We start from the raw sequence: 20,590 nt of genomic DNA on the forward strand, positions 1-20,590 counted from the left end.
CACACACTGGTAGAAGATATGGATAATACATAATTGATGAAGGATTAGTATCAAGAATACAGGAACGGGCCTCCCTGGTGGCGCAGTGGTTGAGAGTCCGCCTGCTGATGCAGGGGATACGGGTTCGTGCCCTGGTCTGGGAGGATCCCATATGCCGCGGAGCGGCTGGGCCCGTGAGCCGTGGCCGCTGAGCCTGCACATCCGGAGCCCGTGCTCCGCAACGGGAGAGGCCACAACAGTGAGAGGCCCGCATACCGCAAAAAAAAAAAAAAAAAAGAATACAGGAAGAATTCTACAAATCAATAAACAGGCAAATCAATAAATGAGCAAAAAACATAAAGAGACATTTTACAGGAGAGGAAATATGGAAGACCAATAAATACATGAAAAGATATTAGCCCTTATAAATAAAATGACTGAGATATAATTTTACACCATCAAATGGGCAAAATTTAAGAATTCTAACAATACGAAATGTGGATCAACAGTCTATTAACACTGCTAGTGAGCATCTAAACAGGCACAACCACTCTGGAAAACAATTTGCATTATCTCATAAAAATGAAGACACTCATTATGGTCCAGCAACCCAGTTAGAGAGACTCCCACATAAGCAACAGGAGACACATGTGAGAATGTTCACAGAATACTTTTCATCATAACAACAACCAAAAAAAGTCCATCAGCAGAATAATCCATAAATTATCTGTAGTATAATCACAATAGAATACTACACAGGAATGGAAATCAGTGAATTACAACTACACCTTAGAAATGTATTGAGTGAATAAAGCAAGGTACTGATGACTATATAAACCATTTTTATAAAGCTCAAAAGCAAGCAATACATTGTCTAGAGATGATAAACTACTCTCTTTTAAAAGCAAGGGAATAAAACATAAAACCCAGGGTAGTGGATACCTAGGGTGGGAGGGTGGGCAGAAATGCTCCTAGAGCTACTCAAATACTTCACAGAGAAGTGTTCACTTCCACTCCAGATTTCTGTACACTAAAACAGAGTATCTGCTGCACAAACAACGTAATTATCTATTTTATCTTGCATTTACCTGTAAGTGCAAAACAACACCTCACAGTAATCCACAGCTGACCATATTTCAAAACAAAATAAAACACAAAAAAACTCCACAGATGATTCAATTTGGTATTGGGGAGTACTTGAGGACCACAAGCCTAGATGACAACAGGACTTCCTCCTTGAGGAATAATCCCCGGATTCACTGGCAATTAGTAGTAAGAATTTATAAGAAGTATTACACTGTAATAACCTTCAAATGATACGAGGAAGGAATTTAAACACCTACTTTAAAGTGCTCTATCCTTAGTGAAACAGAAACTCTTAAAAGTTTCAGTCTGAGAAACTCTGCTCTCCTAAAAAAAGAAAGGTATTTAACTTGGCATCGTGGATCCTGGAAAGGAGCACAAGGCTTCTCAAAAAGAAACAAAACTATGGTTGGTCCCAGCTATTCTTCGGTTCTTAAAAGAAAGTTCATCAGAACAAAAAGACAGGCCTTCTATTTTTACTGTCCACAACATGGATGATGTCTTAAATTTTGAGAAAACAGCTCTGTGGACTTTCTCCAAAGATCAGTAAACACACCTCTTCCAAACACTTTTCCAAAAAGTCTGGACATACTTACTGAATTTAGCCCTATGCTTCTCACGAGTTCAGAACTGAGTTTTGTGATTCAAGACAATCAAAGAATATTCAAATGCCTATGATTTCACAAGTCAGGTACCTAGCTCTAAGTTGTTGACCCACAGCTCCTGTCCTCAATGAGCTCATATGAAGAAACAAACTAAGTACGCATTGAAAAGACTCCAGAACAAGACGATCTGCTCGAGTGACCAAGGAGGGATACAATCAGCGTTACTGTCTCACACTTCCAGAATGTGGAAAAGCAGTTTTAGAGAAGGCAATTTCCTTCCAAAAGAAACTGGGGTGATAAAGCACAGAGGACAACATGATATATATTTAGGCAAAGGGTGATAGCAAAGGACTCTGAGCAAATAAAGACAATGAGCCAAAAGAAAATGATGTCAATCCAAGGAGACCACAATCTTTTAGAAAGCAAAACCCGGGCTTCCCTGGTGGCGCAGTGGTTGAGCATCCGCCTGCCGATGCAGGGGACACGGGTTCGTGCCCCGGTCCAGGAAGATCCCACATGCCACGGAGCGGCTGGGCCCGTGAGCCATGGCCGCTGAGCCTGCGCGTCCGGAGCCTGTGCTCCACAACGGGAGAGGCCACAGCAGTGAGAGGCCCGCGTACCGCAAAAAAAAAAAAAAAAAAAAAAAAAAAAGAAAGCAAAACCCAAGATGAGAGAACCCTAGAGGCAAAAGCAATCACTTATAACCATTTATATAGTCATTCTCAATATAAGTGATTCTTTAAAGATTCCTAGAGACACTGATTTATTGCTGATTGAAAGCAACTGGACAGAAAGAAAAAAAAAGCTGTGATAAGTAGGTAGATAGGGAGGGAGATGCATAAAGTGTGGAGAGAGTAAGGACACAGACATCAGTGAAATCATATGCTTCTAGGAACAAGAAGAAAATCAGAATTAACTTCCAATTCAAAAAGTATCTCGAATGAAATGGCTTTAATGCAGCCAGGTTCCTAACAGAGGCATTGGAGATGAAATTGCATTTCTACAAAAAACAATCAAACAAACAAAACAATAAACTACTTCTTTGAAACATTTATTTAATGCTCTATTTGGAATTCTAAATACTCTTACCATAATTTAATAATCCACTCAAATCGTCTTAAAATACAGCTGTTAAAACGCACCCTTTCAATGAAATAGAAGTTCCTATTAAATGGACTTTTATTCAATAATTTAGATAATAACCAATTTATCAAATGCCTATTATGTGCCAAATTTTTACATAGCCTTCAGTAGTTCTATTATCACTATCTGTAAAAGTGGTATAACATATAATCAAATGTGATGCAGTCCATAATCCTTTATCTGTGATTCTATATCCAAAAATCTCTAAACAGCAGAGGATTTTCATAATATCTGACAACAAAATGTGACTTAAACTAGTGTGAGGCCCTTATAGCCTTTAATCAGCCTTTAATTCATAAAAGTATGAATACATTTCACTGCAGAGATAGTGAGGACCTGGCTGTTAAGTCTCTGACCTAATTAATGGTTAAAATACAGCTCCTGCCCTCAATGAACTCAACTCATATTGAAGGAAAAGATAAATACACATTAAAAAAGATTCCAGAACAAGACTGTATGTTCAAGTGACCAGTAAGTGGTACAAACAATAGGCACTGTTTTACTACTTCTGGAGTTCCTGTTTCTGAAACACATCTGGATTTTAAAACAGCTTTGATTCATCCATCACAGCTGAAGGTAAACATGATCATCACTGTCAAGTAAATCAAGACTTAATGATTCTGCAAGGATGTGCTCCTCCGAGATGAATCTGATACAGAGCCGGTCAGTGTAAGTATCCAACACTAACATAGTGAGATCTCAGTGTCAGGAGGGGACCATGGGAATGAAACCTGGTAGTCTCAGAATAAAATGAATTGTGCAAAGGTATGGAGTGAATGGTGCACACTGAGAAGAGCAGGACGAGCGTGCACCCCTTTTCTTCATAGGCTCTTCTCCTGAAGGCCTAGGGTGTGAAGGTCTACAGAGAGCATGTTTGCTAGTTTTTCTAGATCCACTTCCTAAAACAGCTAGCCACAGAATGGGATCCTCTGAAGAAGGTACTTCAGGAAGACCAAAACTCAGGAAAGAGAGGATTCTCCAGCACAGGAACTGGCAGGCACAATACCACAGTAGAGGGTTGGCATGCCAGAGCCATCTGCCAAAACCAGTCCCCCTCCCCGCCACCCTCCATCGCTGTAACAGATTTGCGGCTGGGCACAAGGTTGCCCAGCCAGACTACATTTCCCAGCCTCCACTGCATATATGAGTGGCCAGGTGACTAAATGCTCTCTAGTGGCAGATGATACAATGATGTGGACCTCTGTCGGGTCTCAGTCTTGAAAGTTAGGCATACACTCCTCAGCAGCATCTTCCCATTTGTAACACAGAGGTAGCTATCACTCAGCTCCAACCACACACATGAGGACAGCACTCTAAGGGATGGCAAATCATGAAGATGAAAGGACCCTGGGCCCCAGAATGTCTGTGTGGATCAGAGCTACCTTGCTGCTCACTCAGGACTACCACATGAAAGAGAAACCTCTATGTTTCTTGAACTACTTTATCATTGGGGCTCTTTACTACTATGGCTTAGTTTTTACCTAACAACACTGGTGAGGAAGCTACATCATGGACTAGCCATCCCACTCCACCTGTCCAATTTCAATAACCCTATGTAATAGGCAAACTCCATCTTGGGAAAATCTAAACAAAACTGCCATGTCTCACCCTCATCTGCATTCTGTGGCTGTAGCCTCACAGAAATAGGAATTCATTCATTCAGCAAACTTTTGAGCACCTACTACTAAATGAAAGGTATTATGCTATACACTAGGAATATATAAGCCAACGTAAAAAAGAAAGCCAAGGGAACCCTCCTTGGGCAGGTCCTCTGTTCTGCATGCTTTTCACCCAGAAGTTAAGCTCTAGGTCTTCCTGTCTGTCCTATCTCTAGCACTCTGCAGTGCCTTTTACGTAACAGGCACTAATAAATATTTGTTAGGTGAATGAATTAATAAATCAATAAATTCATCTTATCCTCAATGAATTCAGTCTAAGGGGGGAAACAAAACAATACAATCTAGCACCTCTCACATCATAGGCATGCAATATGGTCAGTGATTTTTAGGAATGAATGAATGTATGGGCATTGAACAACATGACAGCAAATGCTATGGAGGGGTAGGAGGAATTAGAAATCAGTATCTTCCCAGAGAAACTGAAATTTGCCATGAGTTCTGAAGGACAATGAGAAGGTAACCAAATAAACAAAGTAAGGAATCAAGAAGATGTAGCGCCCATGCTGTCTGAACATGTTTACTATGCCTGGAACTTAAGGGCAGAGTTCCAATCACACAGTGAACATATCTAGTACTCCTTTGAATACCACTGCTTCCACTAATTAAGCCAAAAACTGACTTCTTTTCTTTAGCATTTGCATCATCATATGAACTGCTGTCAATGCAGTGCTACACCCTTCTTTAACTTTCAGATTTAATTTTCATTTTTAAATCTAAAAATCAGGATTTATTTGACTAGTTCTAACAAATCCTCCATCATATAATCAAAGAATCTCAAGGTTGGTAGAAATCTGAAAGGTCGCCAGATAAACGTTCTGCGAAGTCATTTCTCTTGACCAGCTACAATCAGTTCTTTGCAGTCACATGGAATTTTTATCCTTCTTTTACAGCACTTTATATTTTGTCTCAGAGTATATTTGTTGATGTACACATGCTCGCTCTCCCACTAGACTACACGCTTTTTATGTACAACTCACATTCTTCTTTATCTCATATTCTTCCAGTGCTCAATAATCATAGGCTCTGTATAAAATCATCTTTTAATCCAATCCAACCACATCAGCTCCTGCAGTCCCTGTCAAATCCAACCCATTTGCTTACTCCTGTGTACAACCTCATTGTTACCTCTGGTAAAGATGAGTTGTTGCACCTTCTTTCCAAGACCCACAGAGCTTCCTTCCTGTTTTTAATGCCAATGATGCCACATTGCTTCTTTTTTCACCTCCATTTCTATGTCATGGATTAGCGCTTAAGACTCCAAATGTTTGAAAAAAATGAAACAAGTTCCAAATAAACCATCCCTTTTGTAAGCTGCAGAATGTCCATATCTCAGAAACTGTCAGATGTTTCCCTGCAGATGTTTTAAGCCTAAAATCATCAATGCCCTTTCCCGTTCCACCTTTTGTCCCTCTGACAAGGTTACTGTGCTTCCTCGAGACTTCCTGTTTGAATAACCACACACTTGGGTGTTCAAACCCCCAGGTGTCCATTATTCACCATAAAAGGGACCTGAGGAAGTAACCAGGCAGTTGAACACAAAATGATCTATGAACAAAAACAGCTGTGTGTTAGCAGGATGGACAAAAAGACAGCAGGGATCTTGACACTGCTGTGAATTTCAAAAACAAGGTCTATTTAGTCAGGCATGGTTAAAAGGCTGCTGATTCAGAGCATTCGTGGCCCATTTCATAATTGAAAATCACTGGAGATGTGAAGAAGTCTTTTTAGTTACTTCCACAGAGTCTCACCCCAACACCAGCCTTCCTAACAGTCTCCGTTACGGGAACAAAGCTGCCTCTCCTTTCTCTCACAGCAATGGCACTACCAACTCAAAGGTTTCACGAAAAAAATTTAATACTTATTTTATTTCCCAGTCCAAAAAGCAGATTCCCCCTTCCCCAAGAGGTTTTCCTATAAAAACACAGGGAAGCACAGATATAGATACACACAGAAGAACACACACAAAGAGGCAAAGAAAACAAGCCTACATTCTCCAAACATCTGGAAAGTATGTTAATATCCAGAATCAGTCGATTTCTGATACCCTAGATTTACCATCCATGCCTTATGCCAGGATATAAGAACTTTAAAGTGGGCATAAGTATAAAACCAAAGCTTTATCAGAATGGCCGCAAAACTGAATGATTCCAATTGCACCAGGAGTTGATGCTAACTTATTTCTTGCCAAGCAGCAAAAATGCTGAAAACAGTAGTAAAAAAAAAACCCAGCTTGAGCCCCTAAAGCAATCCTGATAAAGTAAACAAATTTTATTACAGCTGCATTACAGACGGTCTCACAAACTTTCATAATCTGTAACAGAGTTGTAAGAATTTGGTATTCGATAGACTTTCTATCCCATGAACTTATCTAAAATACTTACTATAAATTCACAACTATGCATAGAGACACTCTGAAAGTTAATCCTAGATGCTCAACCCCACAGAACATGACCCCTTTACCATGAAGGGGTAACCACATGACCAAAGCAATTAAAGTAGACAATTGCTCTTTGGTTTCCAACTGTCTCTCCCCACACAATATTCACCTTTAGCCTCATGTTTCTTCCCACCTCCAAAAAGAACACAACTTCAATGAAAATTTCAGGATGCTCATCTCTACCAGATCACGATCTGGCGTTTAAATAATAGTAATAATCTAAAAACTTAGCGCTTCCCTGGTGGCACAATGGTTAAGAATCCGTCTGCCAATGCAGGGGACACGGGTTCGAGCCCTGGTCTGGGAAGAACCCACATGCCACAGAGCAACTAAGCCTGTGCACCGCAACTACTAAGCCTGCACTCTAGAGCCCGCGAGCCACAACTGAGCCCTCATGCCACAACTACTGAATCCCACGTGGCTAGAGCCTGTGCTTCACAACAAGAGAAGCCACCGCAACGAGAAGCCCTCGCACTGCAATGAAGAGTAGCCCTTGCTCACCACAACTAGAGAAAGCCTGCATGCAGCAACGAAAACCCAACGCAGCTAAAAATAAATAAATGTATTTAAAAAAATTTTTTTCATTAAAAAAAATAAAAACTCAGTGACACCAAAACAACAGGACAAGTCACCAGTCCTATCAGAATAAGGTCCATAGGAGAAGGAACCACTAGAGGAGGAACAGCAACACTGAAGCATAGATAAACTGCTAAACCAAGGCAACTATACCCTAACTTCTTTGGTAAGAGATTAAGTAAATTAAACCAGGACCCATCCCTAAAACATATTTTTTACAGCTTAAACTTTCCTAAGTTTCCTTTCAACTCCAAAATTATTCTAGTTAGCCACATATTCAGAAGTCCAGAGATGCCAATATTCCAGAAAACTAAAGGTCTAAATGTTGTACAGGATAGGGTCACAAAACAAAATCCATTTCTAGATCTAATCACTTTACATTGCCAAGCTACTATAATTTATTTCTTAATAGTTTCTGATAATAAGATGATCTCAGATTTTGAGAACATGTGTGCAGACCATTCCTGTTTCTAATCAGGATTTGTGCTGCCAGAGCAGGAAAACATCATTTCCCAGTCCCTGCCAATGAACAGAAAGCTCAATAAAAGCTGTTCAACTCATTTTCATCAAGCTGTCATGACCCCCTTTTCAAAAACTGTGAAGCTCTTCTCTTGGAAATACTTAAGATCCTTGTATTCTCTTTGAAGAAAGTTCATGGAAAAGCCCTTAGAAAATACTTATGCTTCTGTATTTTACCAACTGGCAAAAGGGGTGGGGGCATTTTAAGCCCAATACTCGGCCTCAAATGTAGCAATGGGTGCCATTCTTCCCATAAGAAATAAAATTGAGCATGTGAATTTAAATATCAACAGTTACTAGGATGTGATGATGTAACACAGAAATGTATCACAGAAATGCAATGTGGACAAAGCAGGTCTGTAAATAAAGAAAGCAGGATTGTGATTCAATAATACTTAATATTGAGTTGTAGAAGTGGAGGTAGTATGCAGTGGGGGAGAAACCCAAAATACAAAATCTAAGTGGGAAATGTAACCCCCTTCTTCAGAGAGGAAGCAAAAAAAATTTTTTCTTTTTTTAAATTTTAAGATATCTAGGAGTCCCCTGATTGAACCTTAGCCCAGGAATGCTCTGGGGAAACTAAGGAGATAAAGAGTGAATGATAGATACACAGATAAGATACATAGACAGAGTTGTAGATTTACAAACTAACATATACAGAAATCAAAGTGAAGGAAATCACTTCCGAGCCTGAAAGATGAAACAGTGACAAAGAAATCTCCTGGGACCACAGTAGTTATTTATCAATCAATAAAAGGTGGTTAGACCTTTCAGTTAGCAAACCTGAACAACAAAAAGGCCACCAACTAAGAGTTAGAATTTACTTGAAGCAGAGGAAACGAAGTAGAACCTGGAGATGGCCCTGACAGCCTTATCTTTAAGGATGTCAGATAAAGTAAGCAACTGAACTAACTCAGCCATTCTCAACAACCAGAAAGGAGTCATGGATAAGGCAGAAAGGAGATAAGGTGGCATTCCCTTGACCACCCCTCAGGAAACAGGGTATGTGGTACACTTTTCCTATCATTAGACACTGACAAAACACAGAATCTCATTCTGAAATTCAATAAATTCCTTAGAAATTCCTAGAAGCGTTAACAGCTAAATATAAAACTAGTGTAAGTACCCCAAACCTAGTATTTTCCCATTGCTAACAATCCTCTGTTCTTCACAAATAAGTGGAAAGACCTTTTTAAAAGAGGCACTCCAAATCCAGAGCTCAAGCAGAGATCTGTCAGAGAAACCAGACTCAGTCCTTTGGTTTGGTATACTTTCATTTCACTTCCTAATTAAAGGTCCTCTACAGTTCTCCGTCACTTACCACTCTTGTTCTAACATGGCAGAGTGGCAAGAGCATAACCTATCCACAGCAGGTCTGAATTCCAACCTAAATTCAACCTGTTCTACCTCAGAGCAGTCACCAGTCATATTACTATCCATAGGGGTAAAAGTAGTTTTCAAGATTGTTTTAAGGATTCAAGGAGGCAACCAAGGGGTGCTCAATGAAAGGAAATTTACTTTCTTTTGTTGCCCAGTTTTCATGATCCGCATCTCCTCAGAACCCATCCTCCAAGTCTCTACTACTCCATGAAAAGCAAACAATGCCTTCACCATTATCTGGTTACTTAGACATTTATTCAAACAAATCACCCTTCCTGGAAAGTCCTCCACTCATGTCTACACTCTTCTTCAAGACCCAAGAAGCTTTTCCTGGTTGACTGCCATCGACACTCTTCAAAGTGCTTTGCAGGTATTCCCTCAGCACTTTAAAAAGTTTTAACTGAATTATGTTTATTGTGCTTATATTCTCCCACTGATTTTCTGTACATGAATGTTTTTGTCTTATCCCCTCAAAACACATTACAAATCACCTGAGGATAAAGAGTTTCAACAATATTACCTACACATTCCATATTACAATGCCCATAAGAGAAGAATTTTCTCAGCGAAGAATTTTATTTACAAAAGAACTTTGCCCACTAACTTATTAAAATCCCAATCAAATAGGCTCACCTCATTTTGACTGGGTCTTTTCACTTAGTTGGAAATACTTCACAAAATTTCATACACTTCTCTAAGAAAGCCACACAACACAGTTCAAGCTTCAGACTTATTTCTTTTTTTTTAAATTTATTTATTTATTTTTGGCTGCATTGGGTCTTTGTCGTGGTGCACGGGCTTCTCATTGTGGTGGCTTCTCTTGTTGCAGAGCACAGGCTCTAGGTGCGTGGGCTTCAGCAGTTGTGGTACACAGGCTTAGCTGCTCCGTGGTATGTGGGATCTTCCCAGACCAGGGATCGAACCCGTGTCTCCTCCATTGGCAGGCAGATTCTTAACCACTGCACCACAAAGGAAGCCCCAAATGTATTATTTCTAAACGGCTCAATGAGAAGAAGCCACTATCTAGAACATGTCAAAGGAAGGAAGATGGGGTCTTCACATTATACATTTTATGCAATATGTGGAATATTTCGTTTTCACTGTAGAGTTTAAGTAACAACTTTTATAAAAACCAGAACTGTAACAAAAGCACATGCCAAAGGGACATTCTTAGAGAACTCTCTAAACTTGCCCCCCAAAACACAAACTTACCATTTATCACTTCAAACCACCAAGCACCAACCAAATCCATCACCTGGCTAAAGGTAGTCGTGAGAAGAGCAAAGAGAACTTGCTCTTCCTGCACACCTGTCCACACTCCACTTCCTGAGACTTACCACGAAGCTCACCTGAATGCTTTTCTGAACGCACTCTGTAGGTACTTCAAGTAAAATCAGCTGATACCTCAATGAAAATCAGCTGGTTGGCTTGTTTTGTGTCCCTTCACTCAAAAAACATTTCTCAAAAAACATTTCACTCAAAAAACATGCCTATTGATGCCAGCAACTGCTGGTAGGGTAGAAAGACCGTACGAGAAATAGAACTTAGATGATTATGTCTTAGATTCTGTGCTCTCCTATTTTAAACCAAAATCGTACCCCAAACTAACAAAATCACCTATTTATTTTTTGTATTTTAATAGGTTGAAACGTTTAATTCTTTTTTTCTAATTTGAAGAATTCAGATACAACAAAGTACACAAATATTAAATGTACAGCTCTGAATCTGTACATATGTATACACCTTTGTAACCTCCATGCAGGTCAAGATACAGAACGTAAAGTGGGAACTATAAAGGAGAAAAAAAAAAAGACTGATTACTAGCTGTGTCTCTGAAAACACTGACAGGCATCTCTGTAGTCACTGCCTTGGGCAATCGCTCTGGTTAGCAGAAACCTTCACATACAATGTGATTTATCATCATGAACAAAATTCATTGAGTCCCTAACTCTATACAACAGAGTAACTCTATACAATACCACTTGTATTTTTTATTTCAAGAAATTAAAAAAAAAAAACGTGAAGGAGGTTGATTCTGAATCCTTATTTCCAAAAACTTTCAAAACAAAAAGAAGATAAAATAACAAAAACACAAAAAAAGAGGATACAGCAAAAATCCAATGTTGACTGCAATATAATAGGAAGCAGCCATGCAGCTGGAAACAAAGAGTAAAAGAAGGGAGCTGAGGGACTAAAACTCCTAAAGTTTTAAAAGAAATAATGTAAATCCCCTCCATCTCCCAGCCTTGCCACAAAAGATCTGAGAGTGCCATTGTCTAAGAAAGAGATAAGTCTGCTTTATTTTATTTCATGAATATGTAGCTGCATAGGGCACCAGGCTGACTGGACCCAGTTATTTTAGGCTGGCCTCCTGGAAGAGCCCATGGAAAGAAAAGCAGATGTACTTAATTAGTGTCACCACAGTCTGGCACAAGACTCTAAAACCTCAGTGACATTTCTATAAATGAGTTTTCTGCTAACTCCATTTAGCAAGCTGTCCGTTTTAGGCCCAAATGAGCAAACATCTAACTTTATCATTTTACAAGAAAGGAGATGCTTGCAAATCTTAGCAAGGCCCTCTTACAAATCTCAGGGCAAGAAACAGGCAAAGTAATAGAACCGGCACACAGTCATCTTGAAATTTTATCCTTTGACAATTTAAGATAAGGGACAGATTAATCCCTTATTTTAAAAAATCCTCTCTGGAATTTTGGGCAGTAAAAATAAACAAACAGTTCTGCTCTAAACTTTGACACTTTTCCCTAAAACTCAAACAGACCAGCAGTGGAGCTGTCAATTAAGTACAGCTGGAAACAAGCAACAAGGAAAGAAGCATCTGTTGGTTCTGCTGCCTATTAAATCTAGGCAAATAAGTGGTTATTATTCATCTGTCTAACCACTTTAATGTGGTTCTTCACTATCCTGCAGAGAAGGCATACCTCAGTATGCCGGTCTCCTGAGTGTACCCATAATGAATTAAATAAACTAAAAATGATGCCACACACAATAAGCAAATAAGATATTTCACTGCAACCCTTCTCCACAACTGCTTAATAATACCCTTTTAGAGTCTATTTCAACAACAAACATGTGAATATATATTTTAAAATAAAATTTATGTCCATTTCTAAAGAAAAAACACACAACATTAACATTAAAATTTCAGAAACATATTCACATGTGAGATTCAAACCTGAGCAAGTAGTTTACTCATAAAATTTATCCAGCTGACTTCAAATCATATAAAAGTCTAATTTTTACACCAAAAAAGGACAGTCACAGATCTTTCAATTCCGTATCAGTTCCATACCCAACTTAGTACTTTTTTATAAAGCTACAGAAATAAAACAACCAAGTACCACATTCACAGTGGCATAAATCTCAAGAAAATGCAGAGATGGCACTGATAAAAATAAACTCAAGTTCAAAAGTGTTACTGAGAAGAATATAAATTAATGTGCAGTGTTTTGGGACTTCTTATAATTCAGGCATTCATTTATTTACTCACTCTTCATATATTTACTGAACACTATGCCAGACACACTGTTAAGCAAACCCTCCAGCCTCGTGAATGCTTTGTGTGTGTGCACCTATTTTTTTCTTTTTTTTTTTTTGCGGTACGCGGGCCTCTCACTGTTGTGGCCTCTCCCGTTGCGGAGCACAGGCTCCAGACACGCCGGCTCAGCGGCCATGGCTCACGGGCCCAGCTGCTCCGCGGCATGTGGGATCTTCCCAGACCGGGGCACGAACCTGTGTCCCCTGCATCGGCAGGCGGACTCTCAACCACCGCGCCACCAGGGAAGCCCTGTGTGTGCACCTTTTACCTAAAAATTTATTATATAACATTGAACGTATCGGTCTAGAGCAGAGGTCACCAAACTTGTCCTGTAGAGGGTCAGAGAGTAAACATTTTAGGCTTTGTGGGCCAGGACTTATTGTTACAATTACTCAACTCTGCCTTTGTAGTGCAAAATCAGCCAGAGACAGTATGTTAATAAATGAACTTGACTGTGTTTCAATAAAACTATGGATACTAAAATTTGAATTTCATATAATTTCCACATGTCAGAAAATATTTTTCTTCTTTTGATTTTTCAACCAATTAAACATGTAAAAACCATTCTTAGCTCATCACCCATACAAAAATAGGTGGCAACCCCGGGCTGGATTTAGTCTGTGGGCTATAATTTGCCTACCCCCAGGCTAGAGACCTAGGTCTCCACATCTAAGCCACAAGTTCCATGAGGTCAGGGCAATGTCCAATGAATCATTATACACCCAGGAATCTGTATGATGCTGAGGCATAGCAAGCAATTAACTAATGTTAGTTATATTCAACTAAACTAAAAAGATGACTAAGTCCCCGACCCTGCCTTCAAAGACCTCATGATCTAGAAGTGGAGACAGACAAGTAAAGAAACAAGACAATACCATGTGATAAGTGCTGTGGTAGATACCTACAGGGTCGTGTGAGTAGGACACCTAATCCAGGCCAGGGAGAGAAAGAAACTGGAGAAGGATTCCTGAAGGTGATGACACCTGGAAGTGTCAAACCAAAGAAACAGCCCTTCAAGCACATGAAATGACAAAAGATAAGCCTAGAGGTTATAAAGGTCCGGATCCTAAAGTACATTATACACCATGCCAAGGCATCTGGATTTTATCCTAAAGGCTTGAGGAATCACTACAGAATTTTTAGCTGGGAAACGATATCATCAGATTTGCATTTTAGAACTATTGCTCAGTCCAAAGCGATGGCTGCCTGAATAGAAAGAGCAAAACTGAAGGCAGAAGGATCACCAATTCGTTAGCAAGTTGTTGCAGTAATCAAGGTGAAATTCCATGGGGGGTTACAGTAAAGCAGATATAAAGATAAGGATCCAAGAGACATATGGCTGTATACAGGAAGTGAAAGTGGAGTCTTGGGCAGATTGTAGTAAGGATGGGTGGGAAAGAAAGTGGTGGAGTTACAGCTGCCCAGAGACGCAGCAGTGGATGCTATCTGCTGGCCAACCAGAGTAATCTTTACTGATGAAAGCCTATGAAGCATGGTTCTTGGCAAAAGATTGGTTGAGAGCCTCAGGAATAAAGTAGTGCTGTTCATTAAGATACAGCTTTGAACTGGATAAGACAGTAAGGAATGAATTTAGTTTTGGACATGGCCTCCGGACATATCAAACTGACCATGTCCCACATGGAGAAAAAGCTGTCCTGAAGATACAAATTTAGAACTTATCGATTTGCAAATAGTAATGGAAGCCTTGAGATTTAGAGGACTTCATTCAGGGAGAGTGAGTAGCATGAAAAAAAAAAAAAGGAATTGAGAAACATAAATGAAAAGGAACAGAGGGAACAGGAGGAAAACCAAGGGAGTCTAGTATCTCTGAATCAGTATGTACATGAACTTGTATTGATATTTTAAAGTTGCCCTGGAATAAACTAGTAATTCTTCTGAGAGATTTGTTAGGGAAACGAAGAACTGCAGGAGCTAGTATGTTAGACTGAGTCAAAAACCTACCTCCACCATAATTTTTGGCAAATCACAACTTCAGGACCCTCATCTTTGCCTTCCCTCACTGAGTTATGAAAACCTAATCAGTGATAAACTGGAGGCTTTATAAACTGTAAAATATTATAAAGGAACTCCTGATTTATTATTGTAATGGCATTACATCTGGGTATGAAAATTCCATCTAACAGAGTATAAACTTCTGAAGAATGGACCTTCAATCTTCTATACCTTTTTATCAGGTACTGCACCACGTATTTATTAGGTATTTAAAATATGTTTGCAGAATATTTGGGAGTAACGTAAGAATGTATGCACAGGGAAAGGAGTGCATAGCAAAAGGCATGTCCAACTTCCTAAAAGGATTTAGAATTGAAATAGTCAAACTTTATCTCTCCCACAAATGTGGCCAATGACAAAATAATGGGGGGAGGGGAGCTCACAGCTCCAAATTTTCTCCTAATGTGTAAACTGTTTTTCTGAATGCTTTAGAAACATGAAAAAGGTATTTACAGTAAAAGCAGTGAATTGTAGAACAGGAAAACAGCCAACAGAAACTTTATAAAACTGTGTTCACCAACTGCTGGCCACTAAAGAAGAGCTCCTTAACTCCTCAAGTTGAAACCTGCAAAATGTAAATCAGGCCTTTGTAAGACAAACTAAAATAGTGTCCCCTCAGGGTGCACAAATACCACAGTGAAGTCACCAGAGTTCTAACAGAGTCAGAACCTACCTCGCAAAGATATTCTCGGGGGAAAAAAATTTGCTGTTTGTTTCATGTTAAATACACACTAAGGAGACCAAACAGAATAAAATGTAATACCCTTATATAGCAATTATTATGATTTAGACACACAAAAACAATATTTAGATACAGCTTAAAAGCGTCATTTAATCACTGTCTGCTCTTAAAGCTTATAAGGAGCTTGGACACCAATCTGGCAGACTGGACACCCAGTCTGCCAAGTTTTCATCTACAGTGACTATCAAGTTAATTAAAGGGGCTGTTTAATAAAAGGCAAATCCTCAAATAAAATCTTACTATCAACTACTCTGCTGATAAGGATAAAACTTATTATAACTTATTACAAAACACAAAAGCCAAACTTTTAAAAAGCAATTGAATAATTCATATAGGAGTTAGGAGAGAAGATCCAGAAGTGAAAGGTAAAATAAGAAAGACTTCTTTTTAGAAAAAGATGCCTTGCTGAGATTTCTCTCCACAATAGGCAGAAAATGCAGTTCTGATGCCCATAGCAACTTTAACTCATTATATCTAAGCATACATTGCACCCTGTACCCCGGATAACTGTAAATGGTGCTTAAGACATGGCTGCTTACAGAAACAATGCTGATTTTCCTGGCTTTTGTACAAGTGATGATAATGGTACAATCACCTAATTTGTACTTGCCATCTGTTAAAATATGCCTCACCCCCCAAAAAAGGTACCAGTTAAAATGATCGTGTAATTTTATACATACATGTGTATGCATGAAATGTTTCTGGAAGGTTACATAAAAAATTGTGAGCGACAGTCTCTAGGGCAACTTAGCAAATGGAGATGAAGAGACTCACTAGTCATTATACTGTTTTAATTCACTATGTCATGTTTTACTTTTACACTAAAAAAAGTCTTAGGATCACTGGCAAAATATGTATATTTCTTGTGACTACTTAACTGCGATCTGACTTTGCTTATTTTAAAGTTTACTGTGCTTAAAGTTCAACATCAAAAGGAAGGCTACAAAAGTGGTGGCTAGACCTAGTTCTTTCACACGGCTCCCTTCGAGTTTCACATGCTCTGTAAGGGCAAAGCACAATATGCATCACTTGTTTAAGGGTATGTGAAATTTGAACTGGATGGGAGATTTAATAGATGCACAAACAGTCATGGTCCTTGAATTCATGGGAAATAATTAGTTAGCTAGAGCCCATGGAGTAACTGGAGTTAGGGAGTGAATATGCTGAATATGAAAACACACAATAATACATAAAGCCCTGCCTATCTGTCATTAGGTTATAGATCATAACATTCATGAATACATATATCCTTGTCATGAAAAAAGAGAGGGGAGAGAGAAAGAGATTGAGACATCAACGCCACTATACACAAATCTCCCTCCCCTTCCCCATCTTCTCCACACAGTTTCCTCCAGGACAGCATTTCTGATGCAACAACAAGTACAATAACTTCTAGTCAAGTTTTTTAGAAATTGTCTATCTAAAAATCTTCAAGTAAATGTTCTTACAGTATTTGTATGAAAACTATTTTAAATAACTTTTATTTACGTAGAAGTTTTAAATCTATAGTTTTATGAACTTCATTTAGCAAGAATGTTACCAAAAACTGAAGAATTTTTCAGCAAAACAAGTTCAAGCATATATAACATTTCCAGAGTAAAAAGTCTTTCAAGCTTTTTAATCACTAGGACCCAAAGCTCATATATCGGCCTCCCAGTAGTAGCAACCTAACTTCACGGATACTATCTTACCTAACACATTATCTTTGTAATAAGAAGTAATCACGGAGTAATCTACCTTCCTCTACCATCACCTGAAATAACCTTTGCTACATAGTGCTCACAGCAGAAAATTCAGAAGGTCCAGATTGACAGCCCTATCTTTACCTAAATAAGAGATTCTTATTCAGAAATTTTCAGTTGAATCTCAGGCATTTGAGACATCAAGGCTGTGCTTTTGCTTTGAAATTTTTAATATTTCTAAATACATAAAATAAATAAGACGTTGTAGGCATTCAAAATTCAACACAGAAGCTTTAAAAAGACAAAAAAAAATTTTAAATAATTGGATACAAATTTCAAAACTAATCTTGGCCAAGTTTAAAAATACAACACTTAGGAGAAAAGTGATAAAGAGCATCCCCACAAAGTCTTAGGAGGCCCTAGATCTCTTGCAGAATCTTTAGAAAGGCACCTGTTCCAAGATACTGCTTAGTTCCATGTTTCCAATACCTTTGAAAAACTGAGCTCAGTTTATTTCTTCCACCTCTGAAAAACAGGTGCCTTAGAGTTCCAGTTTATGAACTTATTTTTGAAAAGTTTCATCTTCCTAATGACTTGTCTACAAATAAAATGATATTTACTACAAAGGTGCTAAATACTGTTTTTCTAAAACGTGCTCCACACACAGCAATTTAACTCCACTTTTCAAAGTACTTTCTCTAGAATCTTGATGCTTTCATAAAATTTAATGTATCAGAGAGCAGTGGAAAGAAAAATACAAAAACCACGACCAAAAGAACCATGTGCCTACCAAACGTTCCTTTCAAAGATTCCCCAAATAATGTTACTAGCCTTATAGAATTATACTGCTTTGATAGAAGAATGGCGTGGCACGCTGTTCGCTCTGGAAGTTCATTACTACCAGCTACTGGTCTGCAACGGGACTGAAGCTCTGCCCGTCAATGCCAGTTTCTCACGCATGTTACTCTGTTAAACACAATAACGAATCATTCTGCTTGTTTGTATATTTCAACGATGAAGAAAAACTGACCCGGATCAAACATGGTTTTTAATACTCGGGGATAAACATATCCATCCTCGTCCACCACCCAGTAATGAAGTTTTCTATACATCCCTTTCCTGATTGCTAAAAGGTCACTTACACATGCTTCTACACTTGCTTTGAATCAAAGCAAAAGGAAAGACAGTGAGGAGAGCCTTTTTACTCAGGGACAAAACTGTACCCAACAATTACAGTGAGTGCAGATACTTCCCTTTGTTTTGTCTGTACCAGGATTATCAGTGAAATCGCTCTGTGGCCCTTAATTAAAGCTGAACAACTTTAAAGAACAATAACTTTAAAAGTGAACTTCTATTTTAATTACACATAGGCAACAGCGGTAGTAAAGTCACTTGCTCCCCTCAAATCCCCTTAACTTAGACCCTTTCCTCTCTAGCTTATTCAGCAAAGCAAACAGCAATCACCCTCAACCGTGGAGAGAAAGACTTTTAAAACAAGGTAAAAGTGCTAAAGGTGGACAAGCGAGGAGGGGGGTTTCCGATTAACGCTTCAGGAACGAGGGACCAAAACAGCCCAAATGGCGAATAATCAAGGGGGCGAAAATCCGGCTAAGTTATTGATAGACTAGGAAAGCAAACAGAGAGAGATGCTGGCGGGAAGCATCTTGGCTCGCGGGATGTTAAGTGCTAGATCTAGTTTAGAAGTTGGAGAAGGGAATTTTTGTGTGGCCCATGCTGGGGAGCAGAGAGCCACCACGCGGCTGTTTGGTCCCCGCAGGCTGGGTGAGGGGGTGAGCAGTAGTACGGGATGGGGCTGTCACCGCTTACCCAGATGCAGCGTGAGGTTGATGGAGGTGGGGTACTGCACCCCGGCCAGCATGGTCTGGCTCTGCCACCAGGTGGTGTCGGCCTGGTTGTTGTAGTCCGTCAGGAAGGCTGCCCCGTGCTGCAGGTGGGGCTGCCCGGCGTCGCACAGGTGACAGGACTTGGTGACCCCGGTCACCCCGGTCTGCACACAGTACTCCTCGGGCGGAGTCCCGCACGTGTTGGTGGCCACCACGGTCACGTTGAAGGCGGCGTTGACGAATTCGGGCATGCAGCGCTGCGACCGCCCGCCCTCGTCCGTGCACTCGTCCATGGCTGCCCGGGCGCAGCCGGCCGCAGCGGCCGCCAGCACAGCCAACACCCGCCAGAGGCCGCCCCGCGGCCGCAGCGCCGGCGCGGCCGGTTTGCTACCCCTCATCCCGCCGCCCGCGCGCTGGGCCACGGCAAAGGCAAGAGCGCGGGCGCGCTCCTCTCGCGCAGCGGCGTCCCTCGGAGGCCGCTCAGCAGGCTGAGCCTCGGGGCCCAGTGGCCGGACTCTCCGGACGGGCGGTGGCGGCGGCTCGCAGCGGAGAGGTGGTCCGGAGGGCGCCCCTGGCGAGAACTGCGCGGCTCTCTAACCACTGCCCCGCACGCCGCCTCCGCGCCTCCCTCTCCCACCCGGGACACAGCCGGCACTCGCCACCGACCCCTGACTTCCGAGCGCGTACCCGAGCGCGCGCCCCCGGGGAGGAAGGAGCAGGGGGTGGGATCGGCAGGGTGGGGTGGGGTCTGGCCGAGGAGAAAGCCCAACCCCGGCGTCCTCTCAGTAGCTCCCGCGGCCCCCGTAGCCGCTCCCCCGCTCTCCACGCGCGGTGGACTGCGCGTCCGCCCCGGCAACTCGCGGCGGCGGCGGCGGCGGCAGCGGCGGGGGCGGTGACATCTCGCGCTCGAGCCCGCGGCGCGCGATCGGCGGGGGAGGGGCCTTGAGGGGCGCGAGGGGTAGGCGGGGAGCGGGAGGAGTGGGGAGGGAGGGGCGGCGGGGCGGTGCATGCCGGGAGGGAAAGAAAGGCAGCGGAGAGGCAGCTCCCAGGCGGGAGGTGGACGCCACGGTCGCCTGGCGCTGAGTCCCCGGAAGACTCGGGATTAGGGGAGGGGGTAACGGAGGGGGCCTTAAAGGGGCGACGCCGGAGGGGTGAGGTCTCTCGGAGTCGGCCTTTGGGCCCCACGCCGTTCTGGGCCGCAAGAGCGCGGATCCCTGCCCCGCCAGGTGTCAGTCCTTGCGTCCAGCCGGCCGCACCCCGGGCCAGGGACCAAAGGGACCTGATGGTGGGGGCTGCCCGCAGGCTCTTCGCCCCAGCCGGCCGCCCCGGGAATGCCCCCTGCCGCTCGGGGC

General features: G+C 41.4%; 1 protein-coding gene across 1 annotated transcript in view; it reads right to left on the reverse strand.

Moving 5' to 3' along the window:
* The window catches only part of LAMC1 (laminin subunit gamma 1), a 127,921-nt gene extending 107,804 nt beyond the window's left edge, over positions 1–20,117 (reverse strand). Inside the window, exon 1 of the mRNA XM_060091161.1 lies at positions 19,222–20,117. Coding sequence (XP_059947144.1) covers positions 19,222–19,636 — 415 coding nt within the window. The 5' untranslated portion in view covers positions 19,637–20,117. The remainder of the gene's footprint in view (positions 1–19,221) is intronic.
* Positions 20,118–20,590: the final 473 nt, after the last annotated feature.

The sequence above is a fragment of the Mesoplodon densirostris genome, chromosome 2 (assembly GCF_025265405.1).
Source record: "Mesoplodon densirostris isolate mMesDen1 chromosome 2, mMesDen1 primary haplotype, whole genome shotgun sequence".
Classification (NCBI taxonomy): domain Eukaryota; kingdom Metazoa; phylum Chordata; class Mammalia; order Artiodactyla; family Ziphiidae; genus Mesoplodon; species Mesoplodon densirostris.